At 41.3% G+C, this 15,780-nt stretch overlaps 1 protein-coding gene across 3 annotated transcripts in view; it reads right to left on the bottom strand.

Annotated features, from left to right (window-relative positions):
- Positions 1 to 7,016: 7,016 nt before the first annotated feature.
- Positions 7,017 to 15,780, bottom strand: part of Chn2 (chimerin 2) — a 276,818-nt gene continuing 268,054 nt past the window's right edge. For all 3 annotated transcript variants that reach the window (XM_005377472.2, XM_005377475.2, XM_005377474.1), the window contains 4 exons: positions 15,559 to 15,636; positions 13,355 to 13,492; positions 11,558 to 11,663; positions 7,017 to 8,821 (listed from right to left, as the gene is read on the bottom strand). In XM_005377472.2, coding sequence (XP_005377529.1) covers positions 8,650 to 8,821; positions 11,558 to 11,663; positions 13,355 to 13,492; positions 15,559 to 15,636 — 494 coding nt within the window. In that variant the 3' untranslated portion in view covers positions 7,017 to 8,649. The remainder of the gene's footprint in view (positions 8,822 to 11,557; positions 11,664 to 13,354; positions 13,493 to 15,558; positions 15,637 to 15,780) is intronic.

Below are 15,780 nucleotides of genomic sequence, written 5' to 3'. Positions count from 1 at the left end.
GAAAAAGCTGAACACTGCAGTGCAGTGAGTGAGGCCACAGGCACAAGAGTGGAAGTCAGAGAACCTATGGGGATCCAAAGGAGTCATGTCTATAGGTCTTGTGCTCTACTGTAGAGACTTTGGACTTTACTGGCTGAGGGATACTGGAAATAGAGGGCCTTAGGCATAGCAGTGATATGATTCGACATTTTTATCAGGACCTCTGAACTCACTTTATTGACAGAGACTTTTAGGGGAGAGTTGAGGACAGTAAAGGAGTTAAGTCAGGAGGCTATTACATGTGTCCAGGGAGAGATGAAAGTGATTCAGACCAGAATGGTAGCAGTAGAAATAGTGATAATGCCAAGGTTTTTAAATGTAGATTGTCCCCAACTTACAATGATTTGACGTACAATGTTTACTTTACAATGGTAAATAGTAAAATGGCAAAAGGCATAGGCATTCAGTAGAAGGTGAATGTTGAAATTTTAATTTGTGTCTTTCCTGGGTTAGCAATATACAGGACATCCTTTCTCCTGATGCTGGGTGGCGGCAGCAAGCCACAGTTCCCAGTCACCCCACAGTTTCAAGGGGAAGTACCTACTCTCTACAGCGGGCTGCGCTGCAGCTGTGATCTGGGTAGGTTAGGAGAATTAAATTAATTTTCAGCTTACAATATTTTCAACTTACAATAGATTTATCAGAACACAACCCCATTGTAAGTTGAGATGCATCTGTGTATTGTGAAGTTCATAAAGCCAACAGGCTTTCGCTGATGCTCTGCTGGGGTGTGCAGGAGAAAGAGAAGGATGAAGGATGACTCGTTTGCTTATTCTTTGCATTGCAAGAACTGGAAACTCTGGGTAGCATCCTAAAAATAATAATAGAGTCATAGTCTGCATGTTCTTTCCTCTTTGCACACTGAGAACAATTTCCCAGTTAATGTAGTGAAATATTTCCATGTTAATAAGCACAGAAAATATTCTTTTTAAATGACTGAATAGAATCCATTATATACTATATCATGGTGACTTAAATGCAGCGTGTTATTTGCAATTTTAGTAAAATTGTGAAAGCTGCCAGCAACTGAGTGATCTGATAGCCTTCACTAGAAGATAGTAATCTATAAGGTGAATCTGAATTTCTGGTCATTTCTTGCAGCTAATAGCCTATTTTAAACTGCCTAGATATTTCATACAAATATCTACTGTTCTTTGATTGTCAAGGTAATAGATCCTCATTTGAAAAGTAATATGTTTAGGAGTTTAAATGGGGCTTTCCTGGTGCTAACCAAATGTCCGCTAACGCCCCAAAAGTTAAGAACAGGAGATGCTAGCTTAACTATGAAAGGAATGTTAAGAAAGTATGCAAACAATTTTTGTGATCCTTGCTTCATCACATATCTTGAGAGTGTAGTAAGGGGAAAAACAGAACACTGAAGAAGAAAATTGCTAGCATTCATTTTTAGAGAAAAAATTGACAATGTTCTTTGGTGTGGGGAACTCCAAGATTGATGGTGTCCACAGGACTCTTAAAGCTTACTGTGTATCCTCATGTATGGGGCATAGAAAGGAGTCTGTGGTCAAAGGGTTTTCCTGTACTAGTACAGAGACCTGTGGAGAGTGAGCTGCCCTTTCCCAATGGTGTGGCAGAGGTCTATTCATTGCTGTGGGCCTTAGGCAATCCTAGAGGGTTTGGATGTGATAAGGACCCAAGCCAGGTTGGGAGATCCCAGAAGAAATAGGTGTTGGCAGGTCCTTTAGAAGCCAGGGTGGTGAGGAGGGTTCATCCAAGGCTTTAGGAGGAGGCAGCGCTATGTGGGGGAAGCTCAAGCAGGAGACCCCCCAGTGGAACCATGAGACAGAAGGAAACCGGTTCCTGGTGATATGGAGCTAGCACCTCAGATCTGCATTACCCAACTGGAATTTTGTATGAGAAAGAAATAAACTTTTATTTAATCTACTGTAATTTGAGTTTTGGATACTTGTACCTGAATGTAAAGCTAAGTACTTTACCAATCCTTTTGTTTTGTTTTGTTGTGACAAGGTTTTGCTACATACTTCAAATTGGCCTGGAACTCATGACCTTCAGCCTGAGTGCTGGGATTACAGGTGTCTGCCACCACACCTAGTTAACTTTACCAATCTTATACAAACTCTTTCAGAGGAAAGAAAGATAGAGAAAAACATGTAATTCCATAGGCACAGGTCAATTTCATATGTGAAGGTTGATATCAAAATTGGTCTTTTGCACTGCTGGGGATTGAGCTTGGGGCCTTGCACATGCTAGGCAAGTACTCTACCTCAGCAGCTATATACCCAGCCATGATACAAAATTTAAAAATAGAGAAAGAAATAGCTAGAAGCATAATTTTTAGAAGTACCATATTTAAACATATTTAAAAACTTACCACATATGATAAAGTAAAAAGTTTCTTAGGAGTGTAAGGATGGCTTAACATTGTCATTTTTTAAATATAATATACCATGTTAACAAGTAAAAGAGAAAATGTGACCTAGAGATTTCAGGAAAAGGCATTTAATAAAACAGCACCCATGTGTGATTTTTATGAAAAAATGATCTCATAGGGACAAGAAGGGAGTTTTGTTACCATACAGGGTATTTGTGGGGAAGAATGGTTCTCATTCTTTGTTGGGTAACAGACTCAGATGAGAAACTTCATTAGCAAAAATATTTAGGTCTGGTAATGCCAAGTGTTGATAAGGATTTGGAGTAACAGGAACTCTCAGACACTGCTGAGCATTAACAATCTGATGATATACATTCTCCATGGTCTAGCAGTTCCACTTCTAGCACAATCAGACTTTCATGAGAATGTTCAGGAAATTGGTGGTATCAAGAGAAAAGGAGGAAATGATCTAATATCTATTGCTAGAAGAAACGATAAGTTACCTAATAAAAGATTTTAGGACAGTTAAAATGATTCAGATCTATATGAATGAACAGGGATACATTTCTCATACATCATATGGAGGAGAAAATGTCAAATATAGAATCATGTAGGCCTCGGGTTTGGTACCATTCTATAAAACATGGTATACACTGAACATATGTAGGAGCAGTATAAAATGTACCAAGGAATGGGAAAGAGGAAAAGAGAATGTGATGAAGGCCTTTAATTTATTCTGAATTTTAAAATTCTTTCAATATGATGCAAGTATGACCGACAGAAAGATTCTGAAGAGTTGAATGGCAGAGTCCAAGGTGTGTTCATGAGGGACCTTGGTTGCTAGTAATAGATCAGAAACAGTTTAAGCAGAAGGGATTTGTTACACGACATCAAGTAGCTTACTGAATCTTGGGGATAATGCAGATTAGTTGGCAGTGTTCCAAGCCAGTGTGGATGTGATTGGCCAGGAGAAAGTAGGGCCAGAAGCAACTGTGGAGGTGTACACACACCTGCGGTCTTGTGCAATATAAAGGGAGGTGGGGAGAGGGTGGTACTGAGGGTGTCAGGGGGTGTGACAGTGCTCCACACTTGCTTTGGTGATAATCCCACGTGGCTGATGAGTTCAGCAGGAGGGCTTTTCCTGTTTCAAAAGGGAGAAATCTGAAGCTCAGAAATCTTAAAAGCCTCACCTGTGACACAGCCACGTCTCATGGCTCTAAACTTCATGCTGTCTTTCTCTCCCACACAACTCTGCATGAGGCAGGTGTGGCTTGCCTTTGAATTGGCTGCCAATGTAAACTGCTAAACTCCTATAATTTTCTCACTTGCTAGAGAGCAATAAGTCAGGTGTCTTACAGACTGAGAAAAAAGATACTCATGGCTAACATGCTCTCATAAATGCTTCTCCAAGCTGCTGATTTCTTTTTTTCTGAAAAGCATTTGCTTGTTTACTTTGTGCCCCAAACTTTATAGTGAGCATCGTCCTGAGATTGTCTTAACCTTCCCAATAACACTTATTCCCAATAAAGGGAATAAGAACTGGTATTAGTTCATTTAAACAACAAGGAATGTGAGGCTTAAAAATTAATGTAACTTTCCAGAAGTCACCCTGTGAGAAAGCGATGAGGCTGGGACTGAAAGAGGATGCTGTCTAGACCCAGCACCTAACCTCTTCCTGTCTACACTGCTCTTGATTCTAGTCCAGTGACGCTGCCGCTATCAGTGTATCCTGCTATTGAATTAGAGACTTACATCTTCAGGTTCTTTAAACTGAGTTGTTCTGAGGGTTAACCATTCCTCCTGGAGAAAACAAGAAAGAACATGGCGAAGACTACTTAAGGAGGTTTAGTTCCAAAGGAGAAGCCTCTATTTAGGGAGAAAGCTTCAAAAACACTGAAGGGTTCGGATGTTAGGCACAGCTACAAATGACATAGAGGACTAAATGTGCATTTCCAGATTATTCTGCTTCCAGAATTCATCTCTTTCATTTAATCAAAATGGGACATTATTTGTATATAAGGAATAGGCCTTTAATTTAGAAAAGCTTGGGGTGCCTGCTCTGTGCTAGGTACAGTGCCAGGTAGGAGCTGGGGTAGGTAGAGTGGTGAGCAAAGCAGACCAGAATGAGATGAAGGCCTTTAATTTATTCTGAAGTATAAAATTCTTTCAATGTGATACAAGTATAGCAGGCATAAAGATTTGAAACAGTTGAATGGGACAGTCAGAGGCATGCTCACCAGGGACCTTGGTTGCAGGTCCCTCACGAGTTTCATAGTGTAGACACTATTACATCAGAGTTGGAGCTAGAATTACGGCAGGGGGCTGTGGAGACCTGAGATTATGAGGGAAGGTTGGAAGAGTATAAAATATTATGTGAAGCCATCAAAAATTTGAACAAACTCCCGCAATGTTGCAAAGCCATTGCCCGCATCTTTACTAAACAATCTTGACTGCTTTTAAGATGTCCAAACACCTTGAATAAGGGAGCTCCATCTCTGCTCAGGTGTGATTTTGACTATACTAAATCACCTTCCCACAGCCTCATCTCCAATGCCATTACACTGGGGATTAGGTTTCAGCAAAGGAACTTCAGGAGGACACAGACATTCAGACATAGCAGAGGCTTATTTGCATCTATAAAGCATGTAAACATTACATTCAAGTGGACCACATTTATGTTTTCTTCTTTCTCTTCCTCTCACCTGAGTGCTGGTGTTCCAGAGACCTGTGAGTGTGGCCTCCCTTACATTTCTCCCGTCAGTCTCCTTGAGTACTCTTACTCAATCCCATGTCTTCAATTATTATCTCTAGTGATTCACTCCCAAATCCACGTCTCTAGCCCAATTCTGTTCATGCAATTTCTCAGGAAACACTTCTGCTTGGAAATTCCACTATTTCATTTAATCATGTCTAACCTTTTCCACTTTTTCTGTCTCTCCCCAATAGCCAGATGTCCTGTATATATTCTCAGTAAATATTGCAGTTGCCAAATTAAGCAATCTGAGACTTATCCTGAATTTCTTAATCCAATCTATAACCCATCCTTTTCAACTTTATTTCCTACATATAACCTAGTTCTCTTTATGTCTGCCTTGTGACCACCCAGTCCAAGCTACCATCATCTCAGGCTCACAGTGGTGAATATTTAACTGAGTCCCTGCAATTCTCACTACTCTCCATCTGCTGACATGGTCTTTGCTGGATCTATAATCAAGTAAGCCATCTTTGAAAAGTGTAAAGGGGTATACAAGAACAATCTGTAGTTTCTTTACAACTTTTCTGCAAATATAAAACCATTACACAATTAAAAAGTCTATTTAAAAAGGAAGTATTAGTAGCTCACACTCTCCTTATATTAGAACCTAAAGGCCTTAACATGACCAATTTCCTCTTGCCCACTAGACTAAACTTATTATTTAATCCTTCCCGTGTGATAAGCCTTTTCCTTGCCTCCAAGTATTTAGTATCTGGCCTAAAAATAAATGCTTGACAAGTATTTGTTGAAAACTAATAACTGTTAAGTTTTTTAAATGGCTATAAAGTGGGTACTGTTTAGAGCATGGGAATTTATAAGTCTCCAGATCTGGGTTTTCAGTAGGGTCAGGACAACCCAGGAATCCTTCAAGTGTATGCCATGTATCTTCCCAGCCCCTCTCTACAATGCCTTCTTAGGTTCACCTCCTGCTTCCTCTGAAATGTCCACTGAATTTAATGGAGAAAGAAAAGCTGTACCCTCCCATCCTCCCACCCATCATACCCCTGTCCCACCTGCCCCAAGTCACTTGTGCACAATCTTAACTGTGGATTCCTAGGAATTAGGCTGTACCTTTTATGGTCTATCAGACTGACTCCTGGCAGAGTGACTGCCAGGACTCCATCCCTGGTAGGGATGTCAAACTGGGTAAGGGGAGCTATGTCAGGCTGCCAGATGGTGGGTAGATACGCACGGGCGAGCAGGCTTCAGATTAAAGCAAGGCAGAGGGATCAAATGTTGTAATCACATTCGACAAAAGGAGTTAAGTGAACCTCATCACATATTACAGAACTTTGCTATATAATATCCCCTAGTATGTCTTGGACTTGGATTTAACCTGAGACAAATCCTCGTCTTCTCATGCTTCTTTTAACTCGTCCCCATGTCATATCCTTTTCCTTTATAAGGCATCACTTTTAAAATAGTGGGAAATAACTATTACTGATTGCTTTGGATCATGATTTCATTTAAAATGTTGTGCCTGCTTTTTCAAATAAGCCAACTCATTCTGAAAGTCATGTACAGCTAGTAACAGGCAAGTCTAGAATTCCAGCTTGGGAGTTTCTGACTTCAGAATCCTCATTCTGCTCCTCTAAGCAGCCAGTGGTGATTCTCTGAAACTCCTTACCTCTCCGTGGAGGGCACAAGCACAACTGGCCTTCTAGAAGGTGATGGAGGAATCATATAACCTCAAAGCAAGCTCTCTAGCAAGAAGCTGGTGGAGGTGACTGGAACGCAATAATGAGCTGATTCTGCTTTCTCCTCTGGTTTGACAATGATAGAAAATCTATTGCCAAATCTCCCTGAGAATAAGATTTTAAAGATTCTCCCCATGCCACCTGCAGACACCACTTCTCTGAACATACTCCAAAATGATAGACAGAAGAATTTAATACATGTAATGCTTTTCCTTCCATTTACACTATCATAAATTACAAAGTATTATTCACTTCACAAAATAAAACCATTTCCAGATAATTTTTTTGACAGTATCAAGAAGTACATAAGCTACAACAGATGAATTTGTACAGTTGGGAGGAAGGCTAATGGTAGGGAGCAGGCTGAACAATGCTGACCCCCAGGTGACAACAGAGTCCATCTGCAGGGCCCTGGGACTTCCCAGTATGACAGCCACGCTGTGTACCTCCTCTCATGCCATACCACACACAGTGCATCTCTTGTGGTCACTCCAAAGCAAGACTTGTGAGTAATTACACGACTCATCTCAGACAATCAGGGAAAGACATTGCAGTTGGATTTTAAAAACTCTAGGTTTACAGTTTTTGATGTTTTAAATATTTTACCTACGTTACAAAATATAGAAATCTTGGTGGAAAAGGCTTATGCCGAGATAAATATAACCAACAGGATCTAACTAAAGTAATAGAATTATATGAAATTATTTCCCATATAGAATTACTTTTTTCAAGGATGAACACATATTTAGCAAAAAGCAACATGATTCATTCTTTACTTTAAAAATAGGTTTGTTTATAAAACAAAAGCAAAAAAATTAAAAATTATTCTACAGGGTCACTTTTTGTCGTATGTGAATGTGACAAAAATTCAACTTGTCATTAACATATGGATTTTGAGGGTTTAGCTGAAAAGAAAAGAGGAAAAAGTGCTGTTTTCATGGTCCAGATACATCCAGTGTCCTCAAATCAGTTTACACAAAATGACCACATTCTGCATGTTCTGGGTTACACACTCATTACATGGGAAGGCAGGGACTGACTCCATAATTATGTTGGAAATTCACAAAATTTTCATGGAAAGAAAATTTGTGGATGTTTTAGTCCACCCTATAATTGTTATAAATCTATACTATACGATAGCAGAATGGCGGTGCTTAAGAGCAAAAACTATCAAAAGCAGGGACACATGTGGCAGTGAAATTTCATTGAAAAGCACTAATAAGGGCAGAGGTATGCCAAGATAATACTGCATTTGTGGTCAAACTTCCAGGGCATCACAGCAAGGACGCAGGACAAGGTACATAGGGTAATAGTCAATGCACTGCATTGAGTTCTATTTGCTAAAATAAAATAACATTCTTGCAGCTAAAATAAAAATACATTTTACAATATAGGTTTCATTTAACATTTAACATATAGAATTGTCTTCTTTCTGTAAGTGGAAAATGTATAACTGTATCAAGTACCTTTATGAATTAAGTTCCCCTTTATTACTGATGAGATTGAAGCTTACGGTCTACATTGTTTTTAATAAGTTAAAGAAAGATTTATTAATCACTCTTCCAGCAAAACAAACATACATACGAGGCACAGCAAAAGACCCGAGGCCGGGGCTCTCTCGCCCTCACCCTGTTCTCGCGTGGAGGAGGGCGTGTCTATGAGACACAGTACCCAACTCTGCAATCCACTGTGGTCCAGGAAACTCTGTCACTTGTTTGAAAAAGAAATCAAGTGAAGAAATGTTTTTATTTCTTTCACTCTATCGGCTAGGATGAGGCTGGGGCCATTCAGCTCATTTCCCTGTTGGATTAGAACAAAACATCTTCGTTTTCTATCAAAATCTGCACGATCAGCTTTTGGTACCGCATGTCGTGGAGGGTTGTAAGGGTGCTGTCCTCAGGAGGCCTCATCAGGGTGGGCCCAAACACGATCCCCAGATTTTCTGCATTCATTAAATTGTCCTTTTCATTCATAGTTACTCTGAAAAACAGACACAGATACACAGAGACATTGTGTAGATTTGTGGATGAATTTACACACTGTTGAGGCACTGAAGATTGAAGACCATTACTGGCTCAGGAATTTAAAAAATAAAAAAGTAACCTGAGCATCAGAATGGCAGAAAGGTGTTTTTTTTAAAAGGTAATTTCCTGATTTGGTTTTCTTTTTAAGTTAGTTGGTGACACTGTCTTATGTAAATCTAGCATGGACACAATTTTAAAAATTAGAAAATCAGTCATCCTTACTAAAAAAGCATAGAGCTATCATTTAAGGGATATCGGTTTGAGGGAACAGAAGATTACTGAAGCCCCGTGGGGCCATCAGGGGCTTTATATAGAAATCTTTCTTCCATTGTGTTTCACTGGTCTGTAAACTGGAAAATGGAAAGCTGAGAGCAGGTCCCCCGTCTGCTGGCAGGGGTGGCAGTGGAGGAGAAAGCTGCTTACAGAGCGGGCTGCCATGCAGTGTACTTAGGAAGAGCTGGGCAGTTATCAGGGGACAGGGGAACGGCTGGAAAGTGGCCAGACGGGAAAGCAGTTGGACATTACTTCCAGCTACCCCAGGATGAGTTCCAGAGCAGTAGTCATTGTTGGAATTAAAAATCATCTTTTCAATTGCCAGACAAAAACTAAAGGGACTTTCAGAATGAAATCTAACCCCCTAAGCTGGCTTACTACTTTCCTATAGAATAAAATAATTATCTCTCAGATTCCTGTTTTCAAGAATTTAGATTTTAGAGTGCTCAGCATAGATCTAAAAAGGAGCAGATCTCCAAAGAGCTAGAGACAATTAAAATGCACTTAGGTTTTACACAGAAGGGCATTCCTTGCTGTCTATCCCCTGAGAGCTAGTAAGGGTTTCCCACTTAGTATTGTTTTAAGAAGGTCAACTCAGTTGGAGTCACTTTCGTGCTGCAAAGGTAAGAGGGAGGTAGAAGAGAGGACATTTTTCACTGTTAAAATCTTTACCTTTTCCTATGAAGTCAGACACTACATCTGACCAAACAAGCTAGCTAGTAAACACATCACAATGGCAATATAAGATTATTGGCATTTACCAATTCATCTGGGAGATGCCAGCATTTTTCTTGATACTGGTACTTTGCCTCCCAAATTGTAACAACTGGGCATGAACCACAGTGAAAGAAATAATTTACAGCTAATTGAAAGCTTAGTGTGATACTCATAGTCTATTACAGTACTTGTCCAAAACTTACTTATACTCTGCTCTTACATTCAATAGATTAACCAAAATGGGAGTCTTTGAACTGTGTATTACAATCTCTCATCACTGGTCTGAGCAATAGTCGGAATAAGGCAGCAAAGTAAAATCCAAGAACTTAGTGTTCCTACATTATTCTCAACCTGCTTCTGTTCACAGGCAGAGCAGATCTGTAACGTGTTCAATATAGATACTTTTTGGTTCATTTTATCTAAGAATGGGCTGCTGTCATGTATATTCCAGAAACACAAAGAGAGACACACAGATATGCTTTGATCCCTCCAACATTCAAAGACCAACTCCTTGTTCTCATTACAAATGTATAGGAAAGAAAAGGGATCCACGGTTTAGGGAGGGGCCTGGAGCCAAGAGTGCTAGTGTGTTGTAAACATTCAAAAGTCTCCACCTCTGCCTCCTGTGCTCTACCTAGATAACGTATCATGATAGATGTCCTCTGAGAGGGCCCCACAGTCCTTGTCTCCTGTAAATAAGGGCTGGGCCTAATGACTGGCTTTTAACATATAAAACAGCAAAAGCCACAGGATGTCACTTCCTCAAAAGGTAGCCTTTCCTCTTGGATCCTCCTGCTTGTTTGCTCTGAGGGAAGCCAGTTGCCATCTTGTGTGCTACCTGTGGGGGAACCCCCATGGGAAGCAGCTGGGGATATCTCCAGCATCAGTCAAAGAGGACAGTGGCCTTCAGGACAACAGCCTTCAAGGACTGGACCCTGCCAACAACCCATGAGCTAGCTTGGAAGTAGAAATTCCCTTCCATGAAGCTTGCAGATGAGATTGCAGCCTGGCTGACTTCATGAGGGACCTTGAACCAGAGGCCACTGCTAAGACACAGCTTGATCTCTGGCCCACAGATGAGGGAGATAACACATATTTACTGTGTTAAGCCACAAAGTTTGGTAGCAATTTGTTTCTTGGAGACAGAGAACTCATACATCAAGAAAACAAGAGATAGGGCTGGGGATTTAGCTCAGCAGCACAGCGTCTGCCTGGCTAGCGCAAGGTCATGGGTTCGATTCCTGGTACCCGGAAAAAAAACAAAAACAAAGAAAACAAGAGATCACAGGCCCAGGAGTCTGAGCCTGAGGGGAACAGCAAGAGAAAGACGAGACAAACAGCACACATAGGGAGGTGCAATATGGAGGATAAGCAGCCTAGCCGTGGAGTGTAAGCAGTTAAGACAAGAGTGTAAACTCTGGATCAATCTGCCTTGATTTCAGTCTTGGATTCACTTCTTTGGATTAGACATTCAACTTCCTTCAGTCCAGGCCTGTATGAATGCCCATACCCCATGGAAAGTGCATGAAGCACCCCTCAGCGTGGAACATGGATTCTAGCAGCTACAACTGGGGCAGGCCCAGGAAGGCAGCACAGTCCACTTTAAATAGAGTGTCTGCCCACTCTATAGTCAAGTTTCCCTCATGCATTAGCTGCCCCAGGGGCAGTTGAGGGGCAGATCAGTAAGAGAAGTGATGCTTACTTTTTGAGATGGATCATTAGATAGCGCAAGGTCTCATAGTGGGCGGGAGGCAGCAACATCAGCACTTCGTGGACTGCTTCCAGCCTCTCATCTGCATTGGAAATTTCTGTGAAGATCACACAGAACAGATGTTAGCACAGAGCTGTGACATTAGAACGTCCAAAGAAGTGACAATGTCTCTTTGTCTTGACCATGAATGAGGACAGTCTAATAAATTCATGCAATTTCAGGTACTCTTTCACGGAAAGTAATGTTTGTTTGCATCTTGCCGCATTCCAGAAAGAGTCTAAGGCTAAGTGTCAGATACTTACTGTGTTTCCATGATGTGGGGGGCTGGAGGCTGGACACGGTTCCTGTCCTCCGGGAACTGGCATCCCAATACAATGCTTACAGTGTGAGGGCACATGCGCAGTCTGTGTGTGCTCTATCTGTCTTCTGGACATTGGATTTGCTGGAGATCTCACTACCATAAGCTCTACTTTTAATTCTACCACACATGGTGGTGTGCCACTAACACTGTCAAGTAAGTCCTTCCTGGCAGGCTTCTATAACTGAATGAATTTTGCAATGCAAGGACATTGGCAGGCAGGCTGGCCGACTCAGTCTACATCGAAGGCACTTGTCACTAACGTTCTGGCAGGCTTACCCCTGGTGTTCAGCCCAGGTTAGGAAACAGACACCAGGCATGATAACAATGGGAGGAAGCCTGCACACTTCTGGATTTGGGGTCTCTGATAGGTACTGGCATGTACTCAAAGAAAACCCTCCAGCTATTTCTCCTGGGGTAGAAGGTACCAAGCTGTTGGGATCTTGTCTACCTAGGGCTACCAGAACCTGGGAAAGAAGGTTCTCACCAGGGAGTAAGGCCATAACTCATCTGGAAAATGTACCATGCACAAATCCCAACTCACGCTTGTTTTCTCCTGCCAGGTAGCTTATTAGCATACCCAGTAGCATATAACTATACTTTTTAACCTTTAAAGATTTTTTAAAAACCCTCATATTAAAAAAAAGTTTCTCAAAGTGGGCTTCACTTCTGTATCATGCATCTCAAGATCCGAATCTCTCCTTTGTTAGCATCATCTATTTCTGGGCAAAAAGTAGCCCTTTCCCTGACATCCTGCTTTTCACCCTCCACTCACAGCAGTGAGCCCTCTTTGTGAACCCTGAACGAGCAACTGCGGCTGACAGTCCATTCCTGGACCTGTGAGCTCAGCTCTCCACATCTGACTTTTCTCCTCTGTAAATGTGGATTGTAACATTTGCCTCAGGGGACAGATGAGAAGCATAAACTAGAAGACACTGGTGAGAGGTCCTCGAATAGAACTTGACACAGTATAACTTTGGCCTCCCATTAACTTTGGACCGCATCACTGGAGAGACTTGGATGCAACCTGAATGAATTCACAGTGTGATTCTGCTGCATGGATGAAAGTGGTTAATCTCCATAGCTGTCCTTGGGGGAATATATAATTTCTTACTACAAAAGTATTCACACTTTCAATGGATAGCATTATCTATCTAGGCCTGGCTGAGCTGGTTGGCTGCATATGGAGAGCAATGAGGAGACACAAAACTGCCTGGTACCCAACTTCTGTGCACAAAGCTGGCTTAGAAGCGGTTCAGCTCAGCTGGGGCACTCTGCTGGCTTTCTGACGATTGGACCACTGTGCACTCACTTGGCAAAACAAGCGCTCATGCAATAAATGAAACTGTCCTGAGTTTTAACTTTCTTAAGATCAAAAACATGGTACTGAAATGTTTAGTGCAAATGAAAACTTAGTTTTCCATACTTACTTGCTGCTTCTATAAATTTGGAATAGGTATCATAAGTGATGACAGGGATGGGTAAGTCCCTAAAGTACAGTTTCAGAGCTCCAGTGATGATATTTATGTCTGGATAGATGTTGGCAGATATATCTGCCTTTTCCCCATCTGAAAAACAGTCAATGATCCAAGTTGTAATTAGGACCTTCTTTCACCGAGTTGAAGCATGCACAGAAAGTGATACATTTCCCATCCAACAGTCAGTGCTACCTGACAAGTTTCAGCTCTTTCTGGCTTCTAATGATCAGACAGGAAGTAACGAATGGTTGGTGAGAGAGAGGTAGGGTCTGGGACACATGCAGGCACAAAGGCAATGGAATAGACAGGAAATAGTTCCTTGGTTCCCAGCCCCTGATAATTTGCCAAACAGAAATTTAGCACTGACAGGCATAAAGATTCATAATAGAATAACAACTTTGTATGGAAATTTTAAGAAAGTATCAAAGATCTACTACATCTCCATCAATGTTCTTTCAACTTGGATTTGAAGGTCACATGAGCAAGATAATTATTGAACACACTTCTAATAGATAGCACACCAGGCCTGGCTGAGCTGGTTGTCTGCATATGGGGAGCAATGAGGAGAAACAAAACTGCCTGGTACCCAACTTTTACTATTGTTTTTAGGGTCACTGTAGTTGTTTTTGAATTTGACTCTTCCTCCCCTGGTCGAGAGAGCTTCAACCTAGAGAACTTTAAACTTGCCTCACATACAGTTAGGTTATATTTTTTACTATTTTTTTTTTACAAATTCTCAAGACATTTTTTATTTTTTATTTTATCATGAGTAAATACCAGTCCATTTGAACTATCAGAGACTATGAGTTTTTTTGGACAAAAGAATTATTTCCATTGTATGGAGATTATCAACATCATTTGTGTGGAGAATTAAAAGAACAAATGCCTCAGCAAATTTGGTATTGAAGATAAAACTGTGGATGTACAGAAAAGAGTAAAAGCACAGCAGACATGTCATAGTGATCCCCTTATTTACACATTCAGCAAATATTTATTGGGAATCTACCACATGCCAAGTATAGTTAAGCCCCTGTAAACCAAGGAAGAAAAGAGACACCCCCTTCTGAATAGTTCTAATTAGACTGGGAGTAAGGCACATAACCCAACAATTACAAGGAAATGGGCTGCTATGCTGGAGACAGGTGAAAAACACAGAGGGGCACAGGCCAATGAGATGGAGCTCTTAGATCATCTTGGGGTGATCAAAGAAGCCTCGTGAAAGACAAAACACTTAGTCCCTGATATAAAGGGGTGGACCAGGCAAAGATAGGTGCATATTCCAAATGGACAGGACAATATGAGCCAAAGTGTACCTTTATGACAATAGAGAAGGTGTATTTCAGGAGCACTAGAGTATAAAGGACAATAGGGAGGAGGAACTGGAGAGAATCTGACCAAACAGGTAGGGCCAAATCATCCAAGACCTTGTATACCATGTTACCCAGGGAGGCTCCATCCTGGAAGCCAGGGCACCAGGGTGATTTGGATTGTTCACTAGAAATATAGGTGCTTGGGCTAGTGCTGCTCTGTGAATGAGTCCTGAGGATGGTGATCTACATCCTGAACAAGTTCTCCAGGTTGGTTAATAACTGAACTAGGAGATAATATGAACTGGAGACTATGAATCATAGTCACAAAGAACAAAGGAGCTACCTGCTGAACTCCACTGGCTTCCCCTCCTTCAGGGCGAGGACCACCCATCCCCTGCTCCCTGCTTTGGAGCTTTAAGAAGAGTCCTCAGTGGGATCCTGAGAGGGGGATCAGAAGGGTGCTCTGGTACCCTGTGGACTGGCTGCCCATTCACACAGTATTTAAACTGACTTCTTCATGTGGCCACCTGTCGGCAACATCTAAGGAAACACTTCCCCCAGAAACACCATTTCACCCAAGCTTCCCTTCTTCTGAGCATCTTTGTAAGCCATGTTTCCTATCGTATTAGGCACTGTGCTAGGTACATGTGCAAAATACATTAGAAAAATCCAACTGAGAGATTTTTAGAAAAATTTAACTGAGAGATTTTTAAAGCATCATTCCTCAGCTTTCTGAGAAACAACTCAGTAGTTCTGAAACCCTGTTCTCACTATGAATGAAGTCTGAATCCAACAGAGAGGTTGCTGAGGATAAGTCAGATGGCATTCAAGAAGGCACATGCTTACCTCTATCAAATGCCATTTTGACATCTTCAATGTGTTCTGTGAATCCGGAGACTCTGTACAGGCCTTCTGATTTCAGTCCTACAGGGCAGAGGGAGGGAGAGAGACAGAGAGAGAGACTTCAGCTTCCTGAGACATGTAATGAAAGACTCCAATTTTTACATCCGCACTACGTGCAATCAGGAAATGAGGAAACATCATTAGTGATCTTATATATCACACACT

This window comes from Chinchilla lanigera, unplaced genomic scaffold (genome assembly GCF_000276665.1).
Source record: "Chinchilla lanigera isolate Chin_1 unplaced genomic scaffold, ChiLan1.0 scaffold00009, whole genome shotgun sequence".
NCBI classification, from domain to species: Eukaryota; Metazoa; Chordata; class Mammalia; order Rodentia; family Chinchillidae; genus Chinchilla; species Chinchilla lanigera.
Note: the sequence above shows the minus strand (reverse complement) of the source record. Positions and strands in the feature narration are given on the sequence as shown.